The sequence below is a fragment of the Plectrocnemia conspersa genome, unplaced genomic scaffold, assembly GCF_051122295.1.
Source record: "Plectrocnemia conspersa isolate PC_06_02 unplaced genomic scaffold, ASM5112229v1 ptg000005l, whole genome shotgun sequence".
Taxonomy (NCBI): Eukaryota; Metazoa; Arthropoda; class Insecta; order Trichoptera; family Polycentropodidae; genus Plectrocnemia; species Plectrocnemia conspersa.
The window spans coordinates 11967977-11986394 of NW_028277169.1; the positions used below are offsets into that span (position 1 = coordinate 11967977).

An 18418-nucleotide genomic window follows, 5' to 3' on the forward strand; every position below is an offset into this window, starting at 1 on the left:
AACAACTTTTTTCTAAGACATAGCAACATTTATTTATAACTAACAAATAAATTTATTATAGTTTTCCACGATTCATTTAATGAAATACTATGAATCTTAATGCAATCTAAATATTAAAAAACTTTTGACAACACCAATAATGTCCCTGATTATAATATGTAAAGTTGAATAAAAATACACTAACTATCAGCATAGAACGGTGCACGAGGCAGCACCAGCCGTTACAAACTCATCAATAAAAGTGTCCTTTACATAAGTGTTACCAGAGTGGGGCCATAATAAAAATTAAATAAATACATTAATGGGTCCACAAACTTTTTATTTCAAGCACCATCTAAATGGAATAGCATCTTATTTATAAAGAAAAAGTAACCATTTCACTGTTAATATTTTAAAAGACAGCAATTTATTAACACAATATTGTAAATTAAAAACCAATATCATTTTTCAAGGAAATTTAAGTTTATGAGAAAAAATCCAATCGTTTGCGTTGAACAATTTTTTTTAGTTCTGATATGACGAGGCCAAATAAAATAAAATATAAATGAAAAATTGATTTAGTCGAGTTTATTTTTTTGAAGACGACAACACCTCTCTCTATATACAAAGTTCATTCATTATACGAAATGTAATTTGACAGATCAATTTTGACGCATGCGCACTGTCGCAGACGAGTTGCTGTTTTGATATTTCAGCCGTCGATCGAAAATATTGAATGGATTAACTACTGCGGCGCAATCGAATCGTTGGATCAAATCTTTCAATGCGGTCGTCGGCAGCAAAGCCATCCGGCGATTACGCTGCGGGCCCTCGGCAAAAAAGCGGACCGTCTGAAGGCGCGGCTAGAATGTCGAGTCGGGGGCGAAGGGCTAGGGCTCGCCGTCGCTTGGCGGCCGTCGCTTTCCTCTCGAACATCTCTCTGGACGGAGCTTCCAAACGAGGAGAAGCCTCCAGAGGTATATTTCCATTCACTTTGCTCACCTTCACAATTACCTGAAATATTTCTAGCCCTTAAAGTGTCTTAAATACATATTCAAACCAATCATTTTATTAAACCGTCGACTTGCATGATTTTAGAAGCACTTCAAAATTTTAATAACAACAAAACAATAGGAATTAATAATTAGAACCTACATGGGCATTTAAAGTTATACTTTGACTGCAACCACAATTTTTCTTTTATAAACTGATGATATATTACTTCATACACACTTATAATTATAGTGCCCATTATAAACTAATATATTTTAATATAATTTCAGAAACTATTGAATCCAAAATCGATTCTAGAATGCAAAAAACGCCACTGCAGCAAAGAAAGGGTAGCATCATAGGCAAAAGCCCCGATCATCAATCGTTGAGCTCTGACTCGGAAAGCACAGCTACACCTGCAAAAGCTCCGTTGATCAGTTGCCACTCGTTTAGAGATAGGTAAATTTGTTTTATGTCAATAAAAATATTATTATCAATACTGGCTGTTAAAAATATTGATGGACGAATCGTCCGTTTGTGACGCCCCGTATGATATTTTAATGCTGAATGATGTATAGGAGCACAAGTCAAGGCGAATCGCTCAGAGAGAGACGTCTCGGATCCATTTCCAGTCAACGTAAACGGAATCCGTTAATAGGAAATTCTAGTCACGCTTCGAACACTGACGATAGATATAATAGTAGTAACGAAAGTTTGAATCTAGGTAAAAAATTGTTAAAAAATAGTTATAATTGAGGCGGGTTATAACAAAAATCGTCTTATCCATTTTATACATTTCAGTCGATTTAAACAGCATTATATATATTTTTAAAATACAAATTGACTAAGAGTGTGCTGCAATATTGCCACAAAGATATGACAGAAATATCTTAAAATTACACACTGATTTCATTTGGTTTTTTGGCAATTTTACAACTGTGATATAAGGTTTAAAAGTTGATGACGGTTAGAAACGTTAACTGCGCCTGGGGCTTATTCGCCATGACCTCTGGAGATGTCAAACGCAGTGAAAGGGTTAATAGCTTTATATAGGATGATATTTTATTAAATGATAAAAAATATATTTATATCATAATATATTATTAAAAATAATGAGTTTTACAATGCCACAAAAATAATTACTACAATTTTTACACATATATTTTTTCTGTTTACACTTTCCATAAACATTTTTTGCAATTAATACAAATACACCATTCACTCTTTGAAATTGTAAGCATATTTTCTTCTTGAGATACACTTTCTGATTTTTTTTAATCTGAAGTAAGTTTTAAGTTTTTTAAATTGTTCTGTTTGCTTTGCTGATGTACACTGGACCACACAATATTATTAAAAAAAATTTCAATTATTAAATGTTAATATGTAATCATCGTCGTATATTGGTCTTGGCTTACTTAGGAAAAATAAGAATAAGAATATAATGAAACATTTTAATAAACACAAAAATTGTAAATATTTTAAAATTTCTCCGTGGACCACCGGTTGGCAACCACTGATCTAGAGCTCTTATTTTTACTACTCTAACACACAGTACAAGGTTTGGCAATCGTTTCGGCACTCACACTTGTATTATCTCATTTACTTATTTTTTAAACTATCAAAAAAAAGTCTACAAATCAATTAGGTTTTCAAGTCATAATATTTTCTTTCAAGCGAATCATTCCGAGATTCACCAGTGCATTATTTTTCTGGAATTGATAATTTTTCAATATTATGTAAAAGCAAAAGTGACTTTTAAAAATACAATGTTATCTAAAAAATGCTTACACAAAAATAAAGAAAAATTTCACACATATTTAAAATATAAAAATATTTAACTAAATTAAATGAGTGCTTACACCGTTTTTAAACTTTTTTCTAAGGCCAGAAAGTTACAGCTTCAAGATGTCTATATATAATATTCCATGCAATATAATATAGGTAGCTTTATCTAAAAATATTTTAGCATATTTTTCTTTGAAACAATATAATAAATAATAATTTAATCAGAATTATTACATTATAGCGTTCAAACATTTCCGACAGGGTCCGGTGCTACTGGTAATTGTTCAAAAACAGCCACTTCTGGGTGCCAATGGTATTTCTATGCCCTTTTGTAAAGCCACGCAAGCCCTTATATACCATCTGCCTTTCGGGAGAGGGGTGCTTGTTGAATTTCGAAATCCCCGCACTCGGACAAAATTACATCCGTTATAAGTTGTTAAAAAAGTCAAAGGATTAACACTTTCAAATAAATTTAGACGTAAAGCTAAAAAAATGGCTTCCTGTCGTTTGTATTTCTCTAACTATAGCCAATTATTTGTCTTCTCAAATAAATACGCAAACAAAATTTTGCATTTTTCTATTCAAAATTCTTTTATTTGGACTTTTTTATCATCTAATATTACTAAAACTTATAAAAAACAAGTGAAATCAGTGTGTATTTGTACATATTAATCAATTTATCTTATTTTTGAGGCAAAAGATTGTAAATACGTATGTTCTAAACTTGACATTAATTTATTTTTGTTGCAACATTTGTGCCTAACCCTGTTTTTTTTTATATATTGAAAAATGTTTTTCTTGGATAAGACAACTTTTGATACGATCCACCTCAATTACATCTTAAATTTATATTATTTATAACCAAATTTGATAAAATATTCAGGACGTTTGCGGTCGGGAACTGTGTGTATTCCTGAATCGGAAACTGTAGGTAATAGAGATATTTGCATTACGCTCAAATCGATAAAAGGCATAAAGTTTAAAGACGAGCGCGTAGTTCTCGCCACCGAGAACGGTGTCCCGTTTTTAATTTATTCGTCGATTCCGTTCTCTAAAGGACAAAGGATTGGCAGGTTTGTCACGTGTTTGGGCTTATAAAAAAATGTATTATATCTGTCGATCTATGTTATTTATGTCATTATGCTTTGTTTTATATGACAAACGTAGGTCAGAGTTGAGGAAGGACGGAGTCCGGCGACGGAACACGTCCGGACCTCGACCCCTATCTTCGATCAATGACGTAGCTATAGACGCATTCGATCTGCTCGGCGTAGAGCGCGGAGAAAACGGTCAAGAGATGTCTTATGCGAAACTCTTGGTTCCGCGGGTCCATCATAAAAAAGTGTATGATAACGATGGAATGGCTGAATTGATCTATAACTACCCCTCGGCCGTTCACAAGCATCCTCACGTCGTCGCCAGGTAAATTTATTTCTGTACCATCGTTCGCAACAAACTCTGTGTTGGTTTTTAGCAGTCATATTCGATCTCAATCATAAATAAGATTTCGTTTATATGACTGCAATCTGTTTATAACACGTTTGCTTACTTTTTTCTTTTAATAATATGCTATGTGATAATTTTGTTAGTTACACTTTACATATAAATTACAGGACTAAGTTTTTAACTCGGCAGACTGATAAGAAATGGTAATATTTTAATTTTGATACATCGTAGATTGCCAAAAAAGACGTAGACTAATGTTGAACTGACGAGAAAGCATGCTTTTGACAAACATTATGCGTTTGGTGGAATGCGGTTTAATTAATCTATGTAATCACGCCTCGCTTTATTGCATTTTGAACGACAATATAACAATATCTTATATTATTGTAGATATGAGAAGACGTAATCATAGTTGTGTTATTTATTTGTGAGTACTGAGTGAGGTGATTGCGTAATTCACTGTAAATATTGGGTTGCTGTATATGTTTGTTATTTTCGAGCATTCAGTTTGAAGACACTAAAAAACATAGTATTTGAAATGAATGATTTGACGAGTTTAAATTTAATAATTTATATTTATTCAATGTTTCCCCCAGTCTAATTTTTCTCATAATAATGAATAATTAAATCAGACTTATACTCTGTTCGATATGCCTAATCAATATTTATACGAAATCATTGATTTTGTCTTACTACAAAAAAGTTCAGTTTTTCCTTTTTTATGGACAGTTTGTGGTAACTTGAAGCCCAAAACATTCATCATCTAATGAATATTGGCATTTATAAGACACTATTATTATAAGTTTTGCTGTTAAAATTTATCAAAGCGATGCGACTTGCTTGAGGTTTTATTTATTATATCTAAATCGTTCGCTTTTCGTTTTCGATTTAGACCTACAAGTCTAATTTTGCCATCACTAGAATAAACAAATCTTCACAGTAATTTAATAAAAAATATGTATAAATAAATATTAAAATGACTAATGCACTATTTTTGTTCCACAATGACATAATAAATAAATTTAACAGCAAACAAATTAACACTTAATCGACGGGTAATATAGTACCTACCCGTGATATTCGCTGATGGTAATCCACGGAGTGGGTAAAATCAGTATTTTTTGACATCTGATGTTTTACAACAAAGTCTGCTACCATCTATGGAGTGAATGTTAAATGACTATTTTTCCCTTGATTTTAAATCGTCTTTTTGTATACGCTGTATTTTTTATCAGCGTGAAAAAGCTATAAATTATAAAATAAATTAAATTTGGTTTAAGATGCTAATAAATTTATTTGTTAGTTATAGTTACTAAATATGTTTTAATTATACTAGGAAACATTGACCAATTTATATTTTATCATTATTAGCGCAAATTATAATTTGATTTTTAGATTCACTAACATATCCGAAGCTTTCATTGTTTTACATATTGATTGGGACCATAAAAATATGCTAATTCAAATTATTTAGCTGTACAAGATTGGCGTTCCGTGTTAATTATTTATAAATTTTAATTTTCAGGTATCAAACAGGTTATTAATCTTAAATGAATTTTTATGTTATGTGAAGGGTAAATATGTTGTGTCTAAGTACAAAAAATATATAAATAATCTTTCAATCCAGTTTTTTGCAATTTTCTGCACTTACACTCAAAAAGATATATAATATTTATGTAGTTATTATATATTTATAGAATATATAATTATAATATGATAAATGGCACTTTTCACTGAAACTATATAGAAAAAAATTTCACTTTATATATTTTTCACATGAGTTAAAAGAAATGATTTTTCAAATGTAAAACTTGCATACTTTTGCTTTCGCATATGGACTGTAATTTGCTTGTATATAAATGTTGATAATAGTGCTCATTAGTGGCGGCTCATCAGAGGAACTGTAGAATTATAGCATCTTGAGATAAAATTAGAGGACTTTTTAATAACGTTTCAGATTGATTTGTATGTATTGGCTGTATTGAAGCAGCATGGCAAGTGCAGTTTGACTTTTTTTCATTATTTTAGGAACATTGTGTATTTGATATTTCTTACTAAATATGTTTATTCTAATGTAAATAATTTATGGTATATAAATACATATAACATCATAAAATTCAGAGCTGGCTCGTAGAATTGGCCTGATGCAAAATCTGTGTGTTGGGACTGTTTCCATGAAAATATATTTTTCTTTTCCAATTCGGAATTTAAAACAATTTAATTAATAATTTTCTTTTGCTATTGATTGCAATCATACATTTACTGTAAAACTTTTCATTGTCGGCAAAATGTAATCATCTTAAAAATATTGATTTAATAGTTTATATGCTGTGTCTCAGCTTTAAAGTATTTTTAATAGTCATTTTCTTCAATTATAATAGCAGTTTTTAGAAAGAGAAAACATAGAATTTCTCTCTATACAGTCAAATTAACTTAGTTTTTTTTATTAAATTAAATTATCAGTTTTAAGAAAAAAAATGACTAAATTTCTAGCTTTGATGAATAAACAGTTGACCCCCAATAACACGGTAAATTGGGGACGTGCTATTTGGGTGCGTGTGGTCAGGGAACTAGAAAATACTCATACAATTTTTTGCAATACGTATGTACGAATTAGGTGTGTGTGGTGGGATATCCTCCTTTTGGCTCGCGAACATATAAAGTAACGGGCACCCGAATAGCACGTCCCCAATTTACCGTGTTATTGGGGGGTCTACTGTAAATTTAAAAGTTGATGCCATATTTAGGATAATAGATGTACTGTTAGAAGTGTGTTTTACGTACTATTAGCTATTGTGCATAATCCTTGTATTAAAGTAACTAGACGTCCTCTTTTGCCCTTCTCGAACAAAAAATATTCGAGGTGCCTTTTTGTTAGCTCCCACAGAATCCTTAATCGAACAAAAATTTCCGAGATAAACATTACGATATATTTAAACACACCAGATATTTTTAAAAATTGACATACAGTAATTTTTTATAAATTTTAGATGTTATTTATCGCAATCGAGCTTTATATTATGCGTGTTCATTACACCTGTACTTTTATTTATTTAAATTGAACTTAACTTATTGTTAACAGTAACTTTCTGTATGCGCATTAAAAAATATTACACATTTATTTTAATTATAGAGGGAAAGGTTAACACTAGTATGTTATATTTATTTGTGTATTATATGGATGGGTGACCTAAATGAGGTGCTTCTAATCATGTTTGAAGACTCGGCTGTTGCGGTTGGTGCATTGGCGTTTTGCATCGGAATTCCAGCAGGTGTACCGGATGTTGAATATTGGCCTACGTGAATTACTTCGTACGCCTGCTGATCAAAATCTGACTTGTAGTTAGTTGTGACTTCTGTGAATTATGAAGCTTTAGAAATGGCCTTTTTATATCCAGTATCATTTCTAATTTAGTACATTTTTTTAGTGATGTAATAATTTTAATTAAATAGTATTGGTGTTCCATTGATTTAATAATTATGGTGTCTTGTTTTCGTTTTACACGTGTCTACACACTGAGCCGGCTCTGCATATAATGTAATATAATAAAGTTTTTAAAAAAATATAATAAAAGTCTTGGGTTACACATATTATTATAGTAAATTCATATTAATACTTTGTATTGTAGTAACATTGTCATATGAATACCTCTGTAATTTGATTTGATTAGACTTGTGTATGTGATAATATAATAATGATTAAGTAGTGTAAATCGATATGTTGAGTTAATAGTTTGTGGAATGTGTCAATATTATCTATTTATTGTAATGATTCAGGTGCTTTTCGTATGAATCAGCACAAAGGACGACAGCCGCGTCATCACCACCTCACACGCATCCGGAAGGAAAACCTTTCGATTGGGACGATGCCGCTTTATTATCCCCCAAAACTGTAACTATTTTGATTCATAGTTGATTTGTTGACGATGTTTTTGATATGATTTAATTTTATGTGCTTAGGTGCAATATTCTCCGAACTTACTAGATGACCCTGAGCTGATAGCTGGGAAACATAGAACACTTTTGACATTCACTTCTTATATGACGTCTGTGATTGACTATGTGAGACCGCAAGATTTGAAGAAGGAATTGAACGATAAATTCCGAGAAAAGTTTCCGCATATTAAATTGACTTTGAGTAAGCTTCGAAGGTACGTATCAATTTATGCGAACTTTTACCCAATTAGACAGTTTCATGACTGCCAAATTCTATACTTACTTGACCAGAAAAGTGGCGCATCCTTGTAAATATTTTGATGTTTTGGTTACTATGATTAATGTTAATGGTTTTCGATATTTTGTTGCGGTAATAATTATTTACGTCGTTCTTGGGTGTTCTTAATAGACAACTTTTCTCGAGGGCTTGTTTGTAAAGCACTTTGTTTTAAGTCTGTTTGTAAAACATTGATGCTTTCTACTGTGAAAATGTGTAGGATTTCCTTCAACTGTAATAATAACCATATAATTTATGGTATAAATGTGACCAGTGATGCAATTTTTTACTCTTTCCCATGGATGTCATTTCAGATTTTTCTAGAGGTGGCAAAAGTTGGCCAATTTTTTTTTTTAGTATTTCTATTTCATTAATTGCTATTATATTATTTAACCCTTTTACTGCGGCTGATATTTTTGCGCGCCATTTCGAATTTTTTTAATATGTGGGGGACACCTATTCATGTTATATTTTCCAAAATATTATGATCAAATAATTCAAGATATTTACAGCCTTTAATTTATACTAAATAACCATATTATTAGGCTTAAAGGCTTATGGCAGCTTTAGATGCCCAATGAGTACTGGCGATTTTCTTGATGAATTCTATAGGAGCCATCTGCTGTGAAAGGGTTAAGGACCATGTGCGGGATTTTATATTTTCAAAGATGGAATTATGTATTATGAATCATTATTTATTATTACTAAAAAACGTGTATTTTCAAGTAAATGTTTTAAAAAATATATATTTGTTGAATATCTATTATTTACGTTAAAAAAGAGAAGACAATATATCGGGTTTTTTTTAACAACTTTTGAAAAATATTTCAGGTGCTTAAGACTTATAGTATTTCATTAAATAACATGCATTTTTCTGGTCAAGTTTAAGGGGATCCTTGTTTAGAATCAAGAGAATCGAATGAAGCATATCTAAACCGAACTTTGACCGATACAAAATACAATGATAGTCCTGTAAATACGGAGCGTATGTACGTCACAAGTGGCGAGATATTTTTTTATTTTACTCTTCGAACTACACACAATACCAGCAGTATAAAATCCTTGAATAAGTAATAACAATGACGTCAAAATTTTTGACATATTTTATTTTAAATTAATAATGTTGGATTAAACATTCACCAAAATTGGTTTTATCCAAATGACTCGTCCAATCTTCAAGTATCCAGTCTCGGTGCTGCTGAGCCCATTCCAACATTTTCTTTTAATTTTTCTTATATAATATTTAAAACTAAAATCTAGGCTTGCCAGCAGCTGTTTCACACTATACGCTCATAAATTCGCGCTTCATACTCATAAGACTGCCATAATTTGTATTCAATCAGTAACCATAAAACTGACAAATTTGTTAATATTATAACAGTTAAAAATATCAGCCAAGATTATATCTAATTAAGAAAAATAGTCAAAATTTGAGATCAGGAAAATAAATTTAACGTTCATGTACGTTTTATTCTAGCTTAAAACGTGAGATGAGGAAAATCGCAAAACTAGATGGAAATCTCGTAGATTTGTTGACTGTTGCCCAAGGCTACGTTTACTTTGAAAAGTTAATCCTTGCCAATCTAATCAATAAAGATAACAGGAAGCTTTGCGCCGGGGCGTGTCTCTTGTTATCTGCCAAATTAAACGACGTGAAAGGAGATACTTTGAAAGTCCTCATCGAGGTTTGTAAATCTGACTGTAAATAAATTTTATAGAATAGTTATTTATACATATTTAACGTTACAGAGGATAGAGAGCATCTTCAGATTGAACAGAAAAGACCTGATTAACTGCGAGTTTGCAGTTCTGGTCGCACTCGAATTCGGTTTGCACTTACCGCCTTATGAGATCTTCCCTCATTACCAAAGATTGATGCACGAAACTTGATGTTCTATTTGTTGTTTTGTTTAAAAAACATATTTGTTACAAATACTGTTTGTTTTATAATTTGATAGGAAATCTTTATTTATGATTGTTTTTGTAAATTGTAAATATAATGTTGATCTTTGTGAATATGTATTAAATGTAATATATATTTATTATTATGAACGAATATAAACTATTTCTGATTTATTATTTTTTTATTGAGGATAATTGGATTTTTAAAAATAGAAACAGAGCTTTGTATAAAATTGTTATACTTTATTTAAAACTAAGTGTATACTTATAAATCATACATTGAGAACGAAAAGACAAGTAAAACAGCACTAAAAACAATAATCGTTAAATTTTAACGTAACATTTTTAAAACATAATTTTTGTGCAATCACAAATCAACATTAATCGAAAGAATAAAATAAATATACATACAATAACTAAAATAGCATTAAATTAACAAATTAAAAAACTTAATCAAAAAAATCATTTTATAAACATATTAAAACGATCTTAGTTTTTGATAGTGTTTTTTAAATATTTAATCTTCTGGATCATACAATTTTACTTGAGGAAAAACACTCAATATTAACTATCAAACTCTAAGATTGCCAAAAATCAATAATAAAAAAATTAAATACACTTACATATTAACCGAATCACATTTAAATAAAAGCTACACATACAAATGTATGTACCGTTTATAATAAAATTAAATTATGAAATCGTTCCAAAAGTATAAGTTTATTAAAGACCAGTGAGTGTTCTAAATTCAGATAATTATATCATATAAAAAAATATTGAAAAGACAACCAAAGCTTCCAAATATTTTTGTCTTACTAGATTCATTTGAAATTGTCTTTTCAATATTTTTTTTAAAGATATCTGAAATTAGATACATGTTCTTTATTTATTTAAATGTAATCTATTAATAATATAGCATCTCCGGCAGCTCGGGCAGGCACTTCAATTAAATAATTCTCACTGGGAATAAACCCGGTACCTTACAGATTACAGCATATGTTTTAAGAACTATTTACGGCTCAACACTTTTATTGATTATTGTTTCTTTTGGAACGATTTGCGTTATTTTAACAATAACGTCAAGTAAAAGTATAAAACGGTAAACAACTATGATCGCATAGCTGTAACAAATCTCTGATGATTCATTATTGAGGTCACTTGAAGGCGTGAGGAAAATTTGTTATTGTAACTTTAACAAACAGTAAATATTCTCTTTATTTATTTCATTCCAAATATATACATTTGGATAAAACTCAACAGCAGAACTCTGAATAAATTCGGTGCCGTTTAGAATAAAGAAAACCTTTGATTAGTGCCGATATATATGTATTGTATTTATATATATTGTATATTTTTTTGTCTCGCCGACGCCGCACGTTGAGCAAGGTACATATATGAAGAACGATTAGCCGAAACGAAATACAACCTGAAAAATATGCACCGAGAATTTTGAAATTTTCGATTTGTGCGACGTCGCCGGTTTTTTTTACCGTCTAGTTTTTTTAAATACTTTTTTCTTTTCAATATCATAGGAAATATTTTAATACTAACAACCTTTTTTAAAGACTAATGCCCACATTGCGATTTCTGTGTATAAATAATCGATAACTACCGTAGCCGTACAAAAAAACTAGCTTTTAAATATTTTACTTAGCACCTCTAGCAACTAGTTTTTCTGTCCCGCCGCTTTCAACACAACGAACAACATCATCGTATAGGCAATAATGTAAGACGGTCAAGACGACATCATCGTATAAAAAAATGTCACCTTGACACACAAGGCTTTGTAATGTACTAAAGTCTAAAAAGTATAATCGTCAATATTAATTACCGAAAAGGATCCAAAAATATAACGCATTTCACGTGTACCTTACGAGGATTACGATTAAAAAAATGAGAATTTAAGATAAATCTAAGGTTATTTGATTTTTAAATATCGTTAAGTATTATACGGATAATTTACGCGTCGCTAATGATCTTTATTATTTTACCGGAAGCTTACAAAGTTCGGCTATATGGTGGGCAGAAAATAATATGAATTTGTTTTTGTACTAATACTTTCCCCCCAATGGTTAAAATATACATATACTTCTTTCGCACAAGTTAAATTTACTCTGACGACTGAATAAAATTTACCCTGTTACCTTACATTGAACATATTGGAAATATGTACCTTGGATTATTTCTTCGACAATCCAATCGTGATATTTGAATACATATAAGCTTATATTTATGCATACGCTCATAATATGTATTATTATAATATAATAATTTGAACTAGATGAAAAACTTGTGAGATAATTACTTGGATTCATAGAAATTTATTATAAAATTCGCTTTGTTATTATAGTAATCTTTGAACTCGAAACTTATCATATGGAACTTAAATTTATATTTATCAGGTCGGATATGATTAATAAGAAATTACTATGCCGATAATTATAGTAATTCGAATAAAAGTCAAGACTCTCACTATAATATCAAATTTTATATCGGGATAAGTTCAAAGATTACTGCGTAAGAACAAGGTATATGTAAAGTTTTTATTTCTACCCAATTAAGAACTTACGTAGATCAACTCGGCAATGAATTATTTTTCGCAAAATTTTGATAAGATAATTCAACGTTAAAAACTAAAACAATTCACACAAGTATGAATTGAGAGATAAATACTTAGCTTTAGAACTAAGCACTTAAAGACTAGAGTCTAATTAATGTAAAAAAATACTCTTAAGCATTCCGAGTTATTTTATGAAAATGTAGTGATAACTACTGAATTTTTCAGTGCACGAATGATGAAAGCCAGAATGTGTACTTTATATTATTGTTTATGTGGTTATTAATATTTTTCCGATTATGATATGACTTGTGCGCCGGCAGGTCTTCAATGGAACCGTATCCTTTTGGAAATTCTCCCCTTTTTACGGACGACTTTTCTTTTCTTTTTCTTTTTGCTGCTCGCGCCGGTCGAGTCGTTCAACGCACTGTAATCGCCAAAGTTGATCACTTCATCTCCGATGTTGCCGACGGTGCTCATCTTCCTTTGCTTGTGTTTCTCGGCTTTAGTCAGCGGCAGACGAGTGAGATAATTCTCTTCGTATTCGATCTTTTCCCTCTGATACTTAGACATGGTGTTTTGACTCTTATTCCCGCTCGATATCTCCATCGGCGTATCCAAAAACTCTTCGCGCAGCTCTCGGATAACGCTCGAATTCAACGCTTTCTTTCTCTCTCGCTCCATGATGCGCTTGTCCCTTTCGGCTTTCGTTTCATCTCCGTCGTAATGCATGGCGATTACTTTCGGGGGTATGTATATCCCGCTCTTTGGTTTGTCTTCTATGTCTTCTTTCGTCTCTTCCTCGCTCTCGGACATTCCGGACGCTTCGTCTTCTACCTTATTGACCAAATTCTCGGGATGAGGTTTGAACAATGCGGCGTCGTCTCCGGATCCAGTTCCCGTAATTGCGCTCTTGACTAGTTTATCGATCTGATATTTTAATTTGACGTCGATGGGACGAATCTTTTCTAAAACCGTGCGAATCTCCACGAGCCTGTCGATAGCCGGATCGGCCTCAATATTTACTCCTGAACATTTTCTTAAAACAATGTATGTCAAATTGATCAGGTAACTAAGGAGCATGTGATATTTCATTTCGAGAAAACTCAACCCTTTATCTGTTGTCATCTCTCCGTTTTTCACACGGACTAGCATGTTATCGACGAGCTGGGTCACTTGGCGAACATTATCGTTCATTTCGTCTAACAGCCGTAAAGCCTGTGGCAAATCTTGACGTTCCGTTTCTTCCGCCGCCTGTAAAGAGAAAGGAAGTTGGTAATCAACTGGTAATAGTAAGTATTCTTATATTGCAGAGAGTAGCAAGTTTTAACTTGAATAGATATATATAACGCGTAATATGGTACACAATGATCAAGTGTATACGTTTTTACAAAATTTTTTATTTTAAATCCAATGAATATTAGATGGTCAAAATTTATATTAAATGGAAAGAATTATTTTGACAGATGGTCAGAATCATTTTTTCAGTTTGTAATTGTTATCATCTAGTGTATTCAAAGATAATAAGTTTCCGAATATAAAAATAGTGTTAATATATTTACATTGTTCAAATATAAAAATTCATAAAAAAAAAACAGAAAAAATACTGTCTGATACAAATCAAATCAGAAACTCGTTGGGTAAATCATTATGACCATTCATTATTTTAATTCTGATCATCCTATATTTATATTCTGACCGTATGCTATTTTTATTCTAACTGTTTGATATTCATTCTGACTCTGAATAATATATAATAATATAACTTTTTGCATCTATTAGGTTTGTGGAATGCAAAGTTAGAAAAAAATATAATAACTTTTAAATTAAAAGGGATAATAAAAAAAATGGTTTTATTTTTTCTGAGTTCGCTAACTTACATATCTACTACAAAATCGTTCCTAAATGAAAAAAGACTACAGACAAGTGTTTTATTAACTACATGCCTCCTACTGATATGAAAGATTAATCTTTTAGACAATGTTATACTAAAAAAAATGATAATCGACCAGAATACTATATTTTTAATAACACAATAATACCCTGAATAAATAGAAAACACTTTTCGTACGTCAGATTTTATTTATGAGGTAGTATTAGAATTAAATTGCAACATTTTGCGTTTACCAATAAATAATGAAACAGTATAGGTTACTTTTTAAAAAAAATTAGAATTTTTCTGTCAATAGTATAAAAATTACAACAAAAACTATAATTAATAAAATTTATAGTATATAGTATTTAGTACTTTTGATATTGTATGAAAGAAACAATGAAAAGTGTCCTAAATTATACGACTCTCCCCAATTGATGTCATCGAAACGAACAAGTGCACATTTGTCAAAGTAAAAAAGTCTAGAAACACCGCTCTAAACAAACAGCAAAACGCAAAATAAAACGAACAAGGAACGAGGAATAAAAAAGGAAAGGTAAAAAAGTGCACACATAAAAAATACCCCCTTCCCCCAACGGAACCGCGAGAAAAATCCATACCACCTCTTTTTTTTGGCACACGGGTGGTGCGGTTTAAGGCTGAAATTACGACTAAGTGCGACTCTACCTGAACCATGGTTGGTGAGGTTAGGAGGCGGAGCCTCCGGCCGCTTCAGGATTGTCGCCCCTAGCGAGTTTTGCGGCGCCAAAGCCGACGAGACTCACACGCGGCCGCACGGAAACGCCGCTGTTGTGATCGTCCGAGTGTTGCCACGCGACAAAACATTTTTGGTCTTAATATGCATTGTTGAAAAATAAATCAAAGCACAAACCGTCCCTGCATTTCTCATTCCGAGAGTCAGTCTGTTATATATCTAAATTAAAACCAGCGTGATCTAACAGATTATCTCAATGTGTCACGATGGGAAAATATATTTCGCTTACCATACATCCAGGTTTCACTAGGATTGTCCCGGTTTTACTCAGACATATTTTAACAAAAATTTCTGACATTTTTTTTGCTGTCCAGATTTAGAGCTTCATAATTATGGTAAGCCAATGCATATATTTGACGTTATACTAAACCGGACCCTGAATATTCCAAACTTGATGCACAATAGTTTGTGCCGGATATGAAACAAATCCGTTTAAAACTTACCTATCCGTTCGACTCTATTTAATGACTAAGTAATAAAAGATTACTTTTTTCTTTTAACTTCAAAACTGTTTTTTATAACCAACAATTTCCCTTATTTTATAATTTATGTTTTAAACACTATGTTTACCTATTGGCGTTCAAAAGTTTTCTATTCTGCACTACACAATTACTAATAATAAATGAGTTCAGTAATGATAACTAGACCAGTTCAAAGAGTCATCTTCAGTCGTCTTTTCAAGTTGTCCACATTGAGGAGTTTGCTGCCTCTATGTTGACGTGCTGTTGGAGCCTCGCTTAGCAGCAAAACGTTTTATAGCACTGGCGAACATACAACTGAGCGAGCATTCACAATGTTTCGTCACGCTATATTTTTAATTATTTTTTAAATTTAAAAGTAGCGTTGTTTGATACATACCCAAAGTTGTATGCCGTAGACTGGTTTCAAAATTTGATTGTATATCTTGATTATGTTGTACATTAATACTTAAAAGTTTTTCCCATGAGCCAATATTGCTTTCTATATTTTATTTCAAGTTCTTTTTTATTTTTTATATATTCCTCTCGTCACAATTTGGTATCCAGAATCATGCCAATGCATTTAGCTGTATTATCAAATAGAATAGTGTTGTCGTTTATGAAAATTTTGAATTGTTTAGTTTTATTTTTATTAGTCAACTTGATATGTTCGATAGTATGCTGTTTAGTTTCTATATTAAGCATATGTGCCATACTTTATCAAAAGTTTGAGTAGCATCTAAAAAAATAGCCGAACAAATATATTTTTCTTCTAGCGCCTTTTTTATAATAAATCAGTGATGTGATGCACCTGATCGTTTGTAAAAAATAAATTTCGAAACCCTTACTGATAAACAGGAATTGATTTTTCTCTCTGTTACAAGTTTCATTCTCTTCAACAGGAGTTTTTCGAATACTTGCTATTATTATGCAATGATATAGGTGTGTACGATTTTATTTCATTTAATCGTTTTCCTAGCTTGGAAATCATTATTACTTCTGCTATTTTTCAGGCACTAGCCACTTGTTTTAATCTACACACTGCGTCAATTAAATATGTTAGTTTAAATATTGGCTTTTTTGGAAGCTTCTTTATAATTTAGCCCAGGGCCGGCCCGAGGGGCAGGCAGTACAGGCGATCGCCTGGGGCGCTAGATCTTGTGGGGCGCCGTGTTACCAAATAAAGGGGCAATATTCACTTAAAATTATCAAACAATATTGTTAAAGAATATAATCTGATATTATTTTTTTGTATACACTACTGTGCACTCTTTAGATTATTTCACGAGCAAAAAATCGCGACGAAAATAAAACTACAAATTCTTAAATACACACAATCTCAAAAAATAGTATGGTGTGAAATATAATATTAAATTACTTTGATTTGAATTATATTTTTGTGCTCATGTAATGAGTTATTAAAGTATTAATAGGATGGGGGGGGGGGGCGCAAATTTAGTTTTTTCCTGGGGCGCCAAATAACGTTATTAAGTCAAATCCGGGTGCTTTATTTGAAATAATATTAGATATTATTTCTGTGTCGTTGTCCTGTATTTCAATTTCATTAGATTTGAAGACTTCCTTAATATAATTAGCAGAAGCGTTGACTTTTTATTTGTTATCTCTCGGCTAATCTCCATTTGTCGTTTTGATTGGCGATATACATATATATTATATGTCTTTTCAACCTTTTCGTTGCTTTTTATAAATAATTTTTTGAATATTTATCTGCTATTAAATTATTCCTGTAATTATTAATTGATCTTTTTCTAGTGTCTGAATTTTTCAGTAGACTATTAGGGTTATATGTCGCTATTCTTTCATTTTTGAGTTCATTGGAGTTTTAAGTGAGTCATAATTTTGTTGTTCACATCTTCCACTAGACATTCTTTTCTCAATTGCTTCAAACTTTGTGAATAAAGTTCGCATCGTTTGTAACTGACTAAGCTGTTTAGACTGCTTTTGTTTTTGCTGATTTATGCTCTTTTAATTTTTTAAATAAAGTATTGCGTTGTGTGCTGAAAACGTGGCAATTTAATATAGCAGACAGACTCCAGTTAGACCTAAAATTTAAACATAAGCTTCGTCTACTCCAGCATAGGAATGCTAAAGCAACAACATTGCTGAACGTTGCTACAACGTGAGACGACTGCATCGAATTTGACAATCTGACGTTGGATGGATGACTTTTTATAACAATTACTGATGTTTGTGAGATCGTTACATATTTATTTTTGTGGTTTCATCGAATGTTATTAAAGAAATAAAAAATAAAAAAATATTAGTACTATGTATTTATACAAAATATTGTAAACAAAATGGTAATACACAGCAAATCCATTTACTTAACAAGTTTAGACTTTAAATAAACATATAAGAAATTATTTTTAGAAAAGTATATAAAAAATTCAAATGTTTATAATCAATGAGAATATTT

General features: G+C 31.2%; 2 protein-coding genes across 6 annotated transcripts; one reads left to right on the forward strand and one right to left on the reverse strand.

Moving 5' to 3' along the window:
* The first annotated feature begins 559 nt into the window (after positions 1 to 559).
* Positions 560 to 10492, forward strand: LOC148234868 (CDK5 and ABL1 enzyme substrate 2). 4 transcript variants are annotated; one of them, XM_088187127.1, is made up of 10 exons: positions 578 to 956; positions 1263 to 1431; positions 1551 to 1696; positions 3641 to 3830; positions 3925 to 4179; positions 4371 to 4406; positions 7981 to 8095; positions 8164 to 8354; positions 9894 to 10101; positions 10166 to 10492. In XM_088187127.1, the coding sequence occupies exons 1-10, from the start codon at positions 764 to 766 to the stop codon at positions 10304 to 10306; spliced, it is 1644 nt and encodes a 547-aa protein (XP_088043253.1). In that variant the 5' UTR covers positions 578 to 763; the 3' UTR covers positions 10307 to 10492. The 4 variants fall into 4 exon arrangements, with proteins under 4 accessions (XP_088043254.1, XP_088043253.1, XP_088043256.1 ...); XM_088187128.1 differs by lacking the exon at positions 4371 to 4406 and having other exon boundaries at positions 560 to 956; XM_088187129.1 differs by lacking the exons at positions 1551 to 1696; positions 3641 to 3830 and having other exon boundaries at positions 598 to 956.
* Positions 10493 to 11828: 1336 nt separating this feature from the next.
* On the reverse strand, positions 11829 to 15587 carry LOC148234869 (neuroguidin). Of its 2 annotated transcripts, none has more exons than XM_088187138.1 (2): positions 15436 to 15587; positions 11829 to 14129 (listed from the first exon to the last, which is right to left on the reverse strand). In XM_088187138.1, the coding sequence occupies exons 1-2, from the start codon at positions 15442 to 15444 to the stop codon at positions 13203 to 13205; spliced, it is 936 nt and encodes a 311-aa protein (XP_088043264.1). In that variant the 5' UTR covers positions 15445 to 15587; the 3' UTR covers positions 11829 to 13202. The 2 variants fall into 2 exon arrangements, with proteins under 2 accessions (XP_088043264.1, XP_088043265.1); XM_088187139.1 differs by having other exon boundaries at positions 11829 to 14580; positions 14829 to 15587.
* Positions 15588 to 18418: the final 2831 nt, after the last annotated feature.

Excerpts from the sequence above, each read along its gene's own strand:
- LOC148234868 (XM_088187127.1), top strand. The coding sequence starts at position 764 with ATGCGGTCGTCGGCAGCAAAGCCATCCGGCGATTACGCTGCGGGCCCT. Across the intron at positions 3,831-3,924 it reads AAAGGACAAAGGATTGGCAG|GTCAGAGTTGAGGAAGGACG; the intron begins GTTTGTCACGTG and ends TGACAAACGTAG. Across the intron at positions 8,355-9,893 it reads ACTTTGAGTAAGCTTCGAAG|CTTAAAACGTGAGATGAGGA; the intron begins GTACGTATCAAT and ends GTTTTATTCTAG.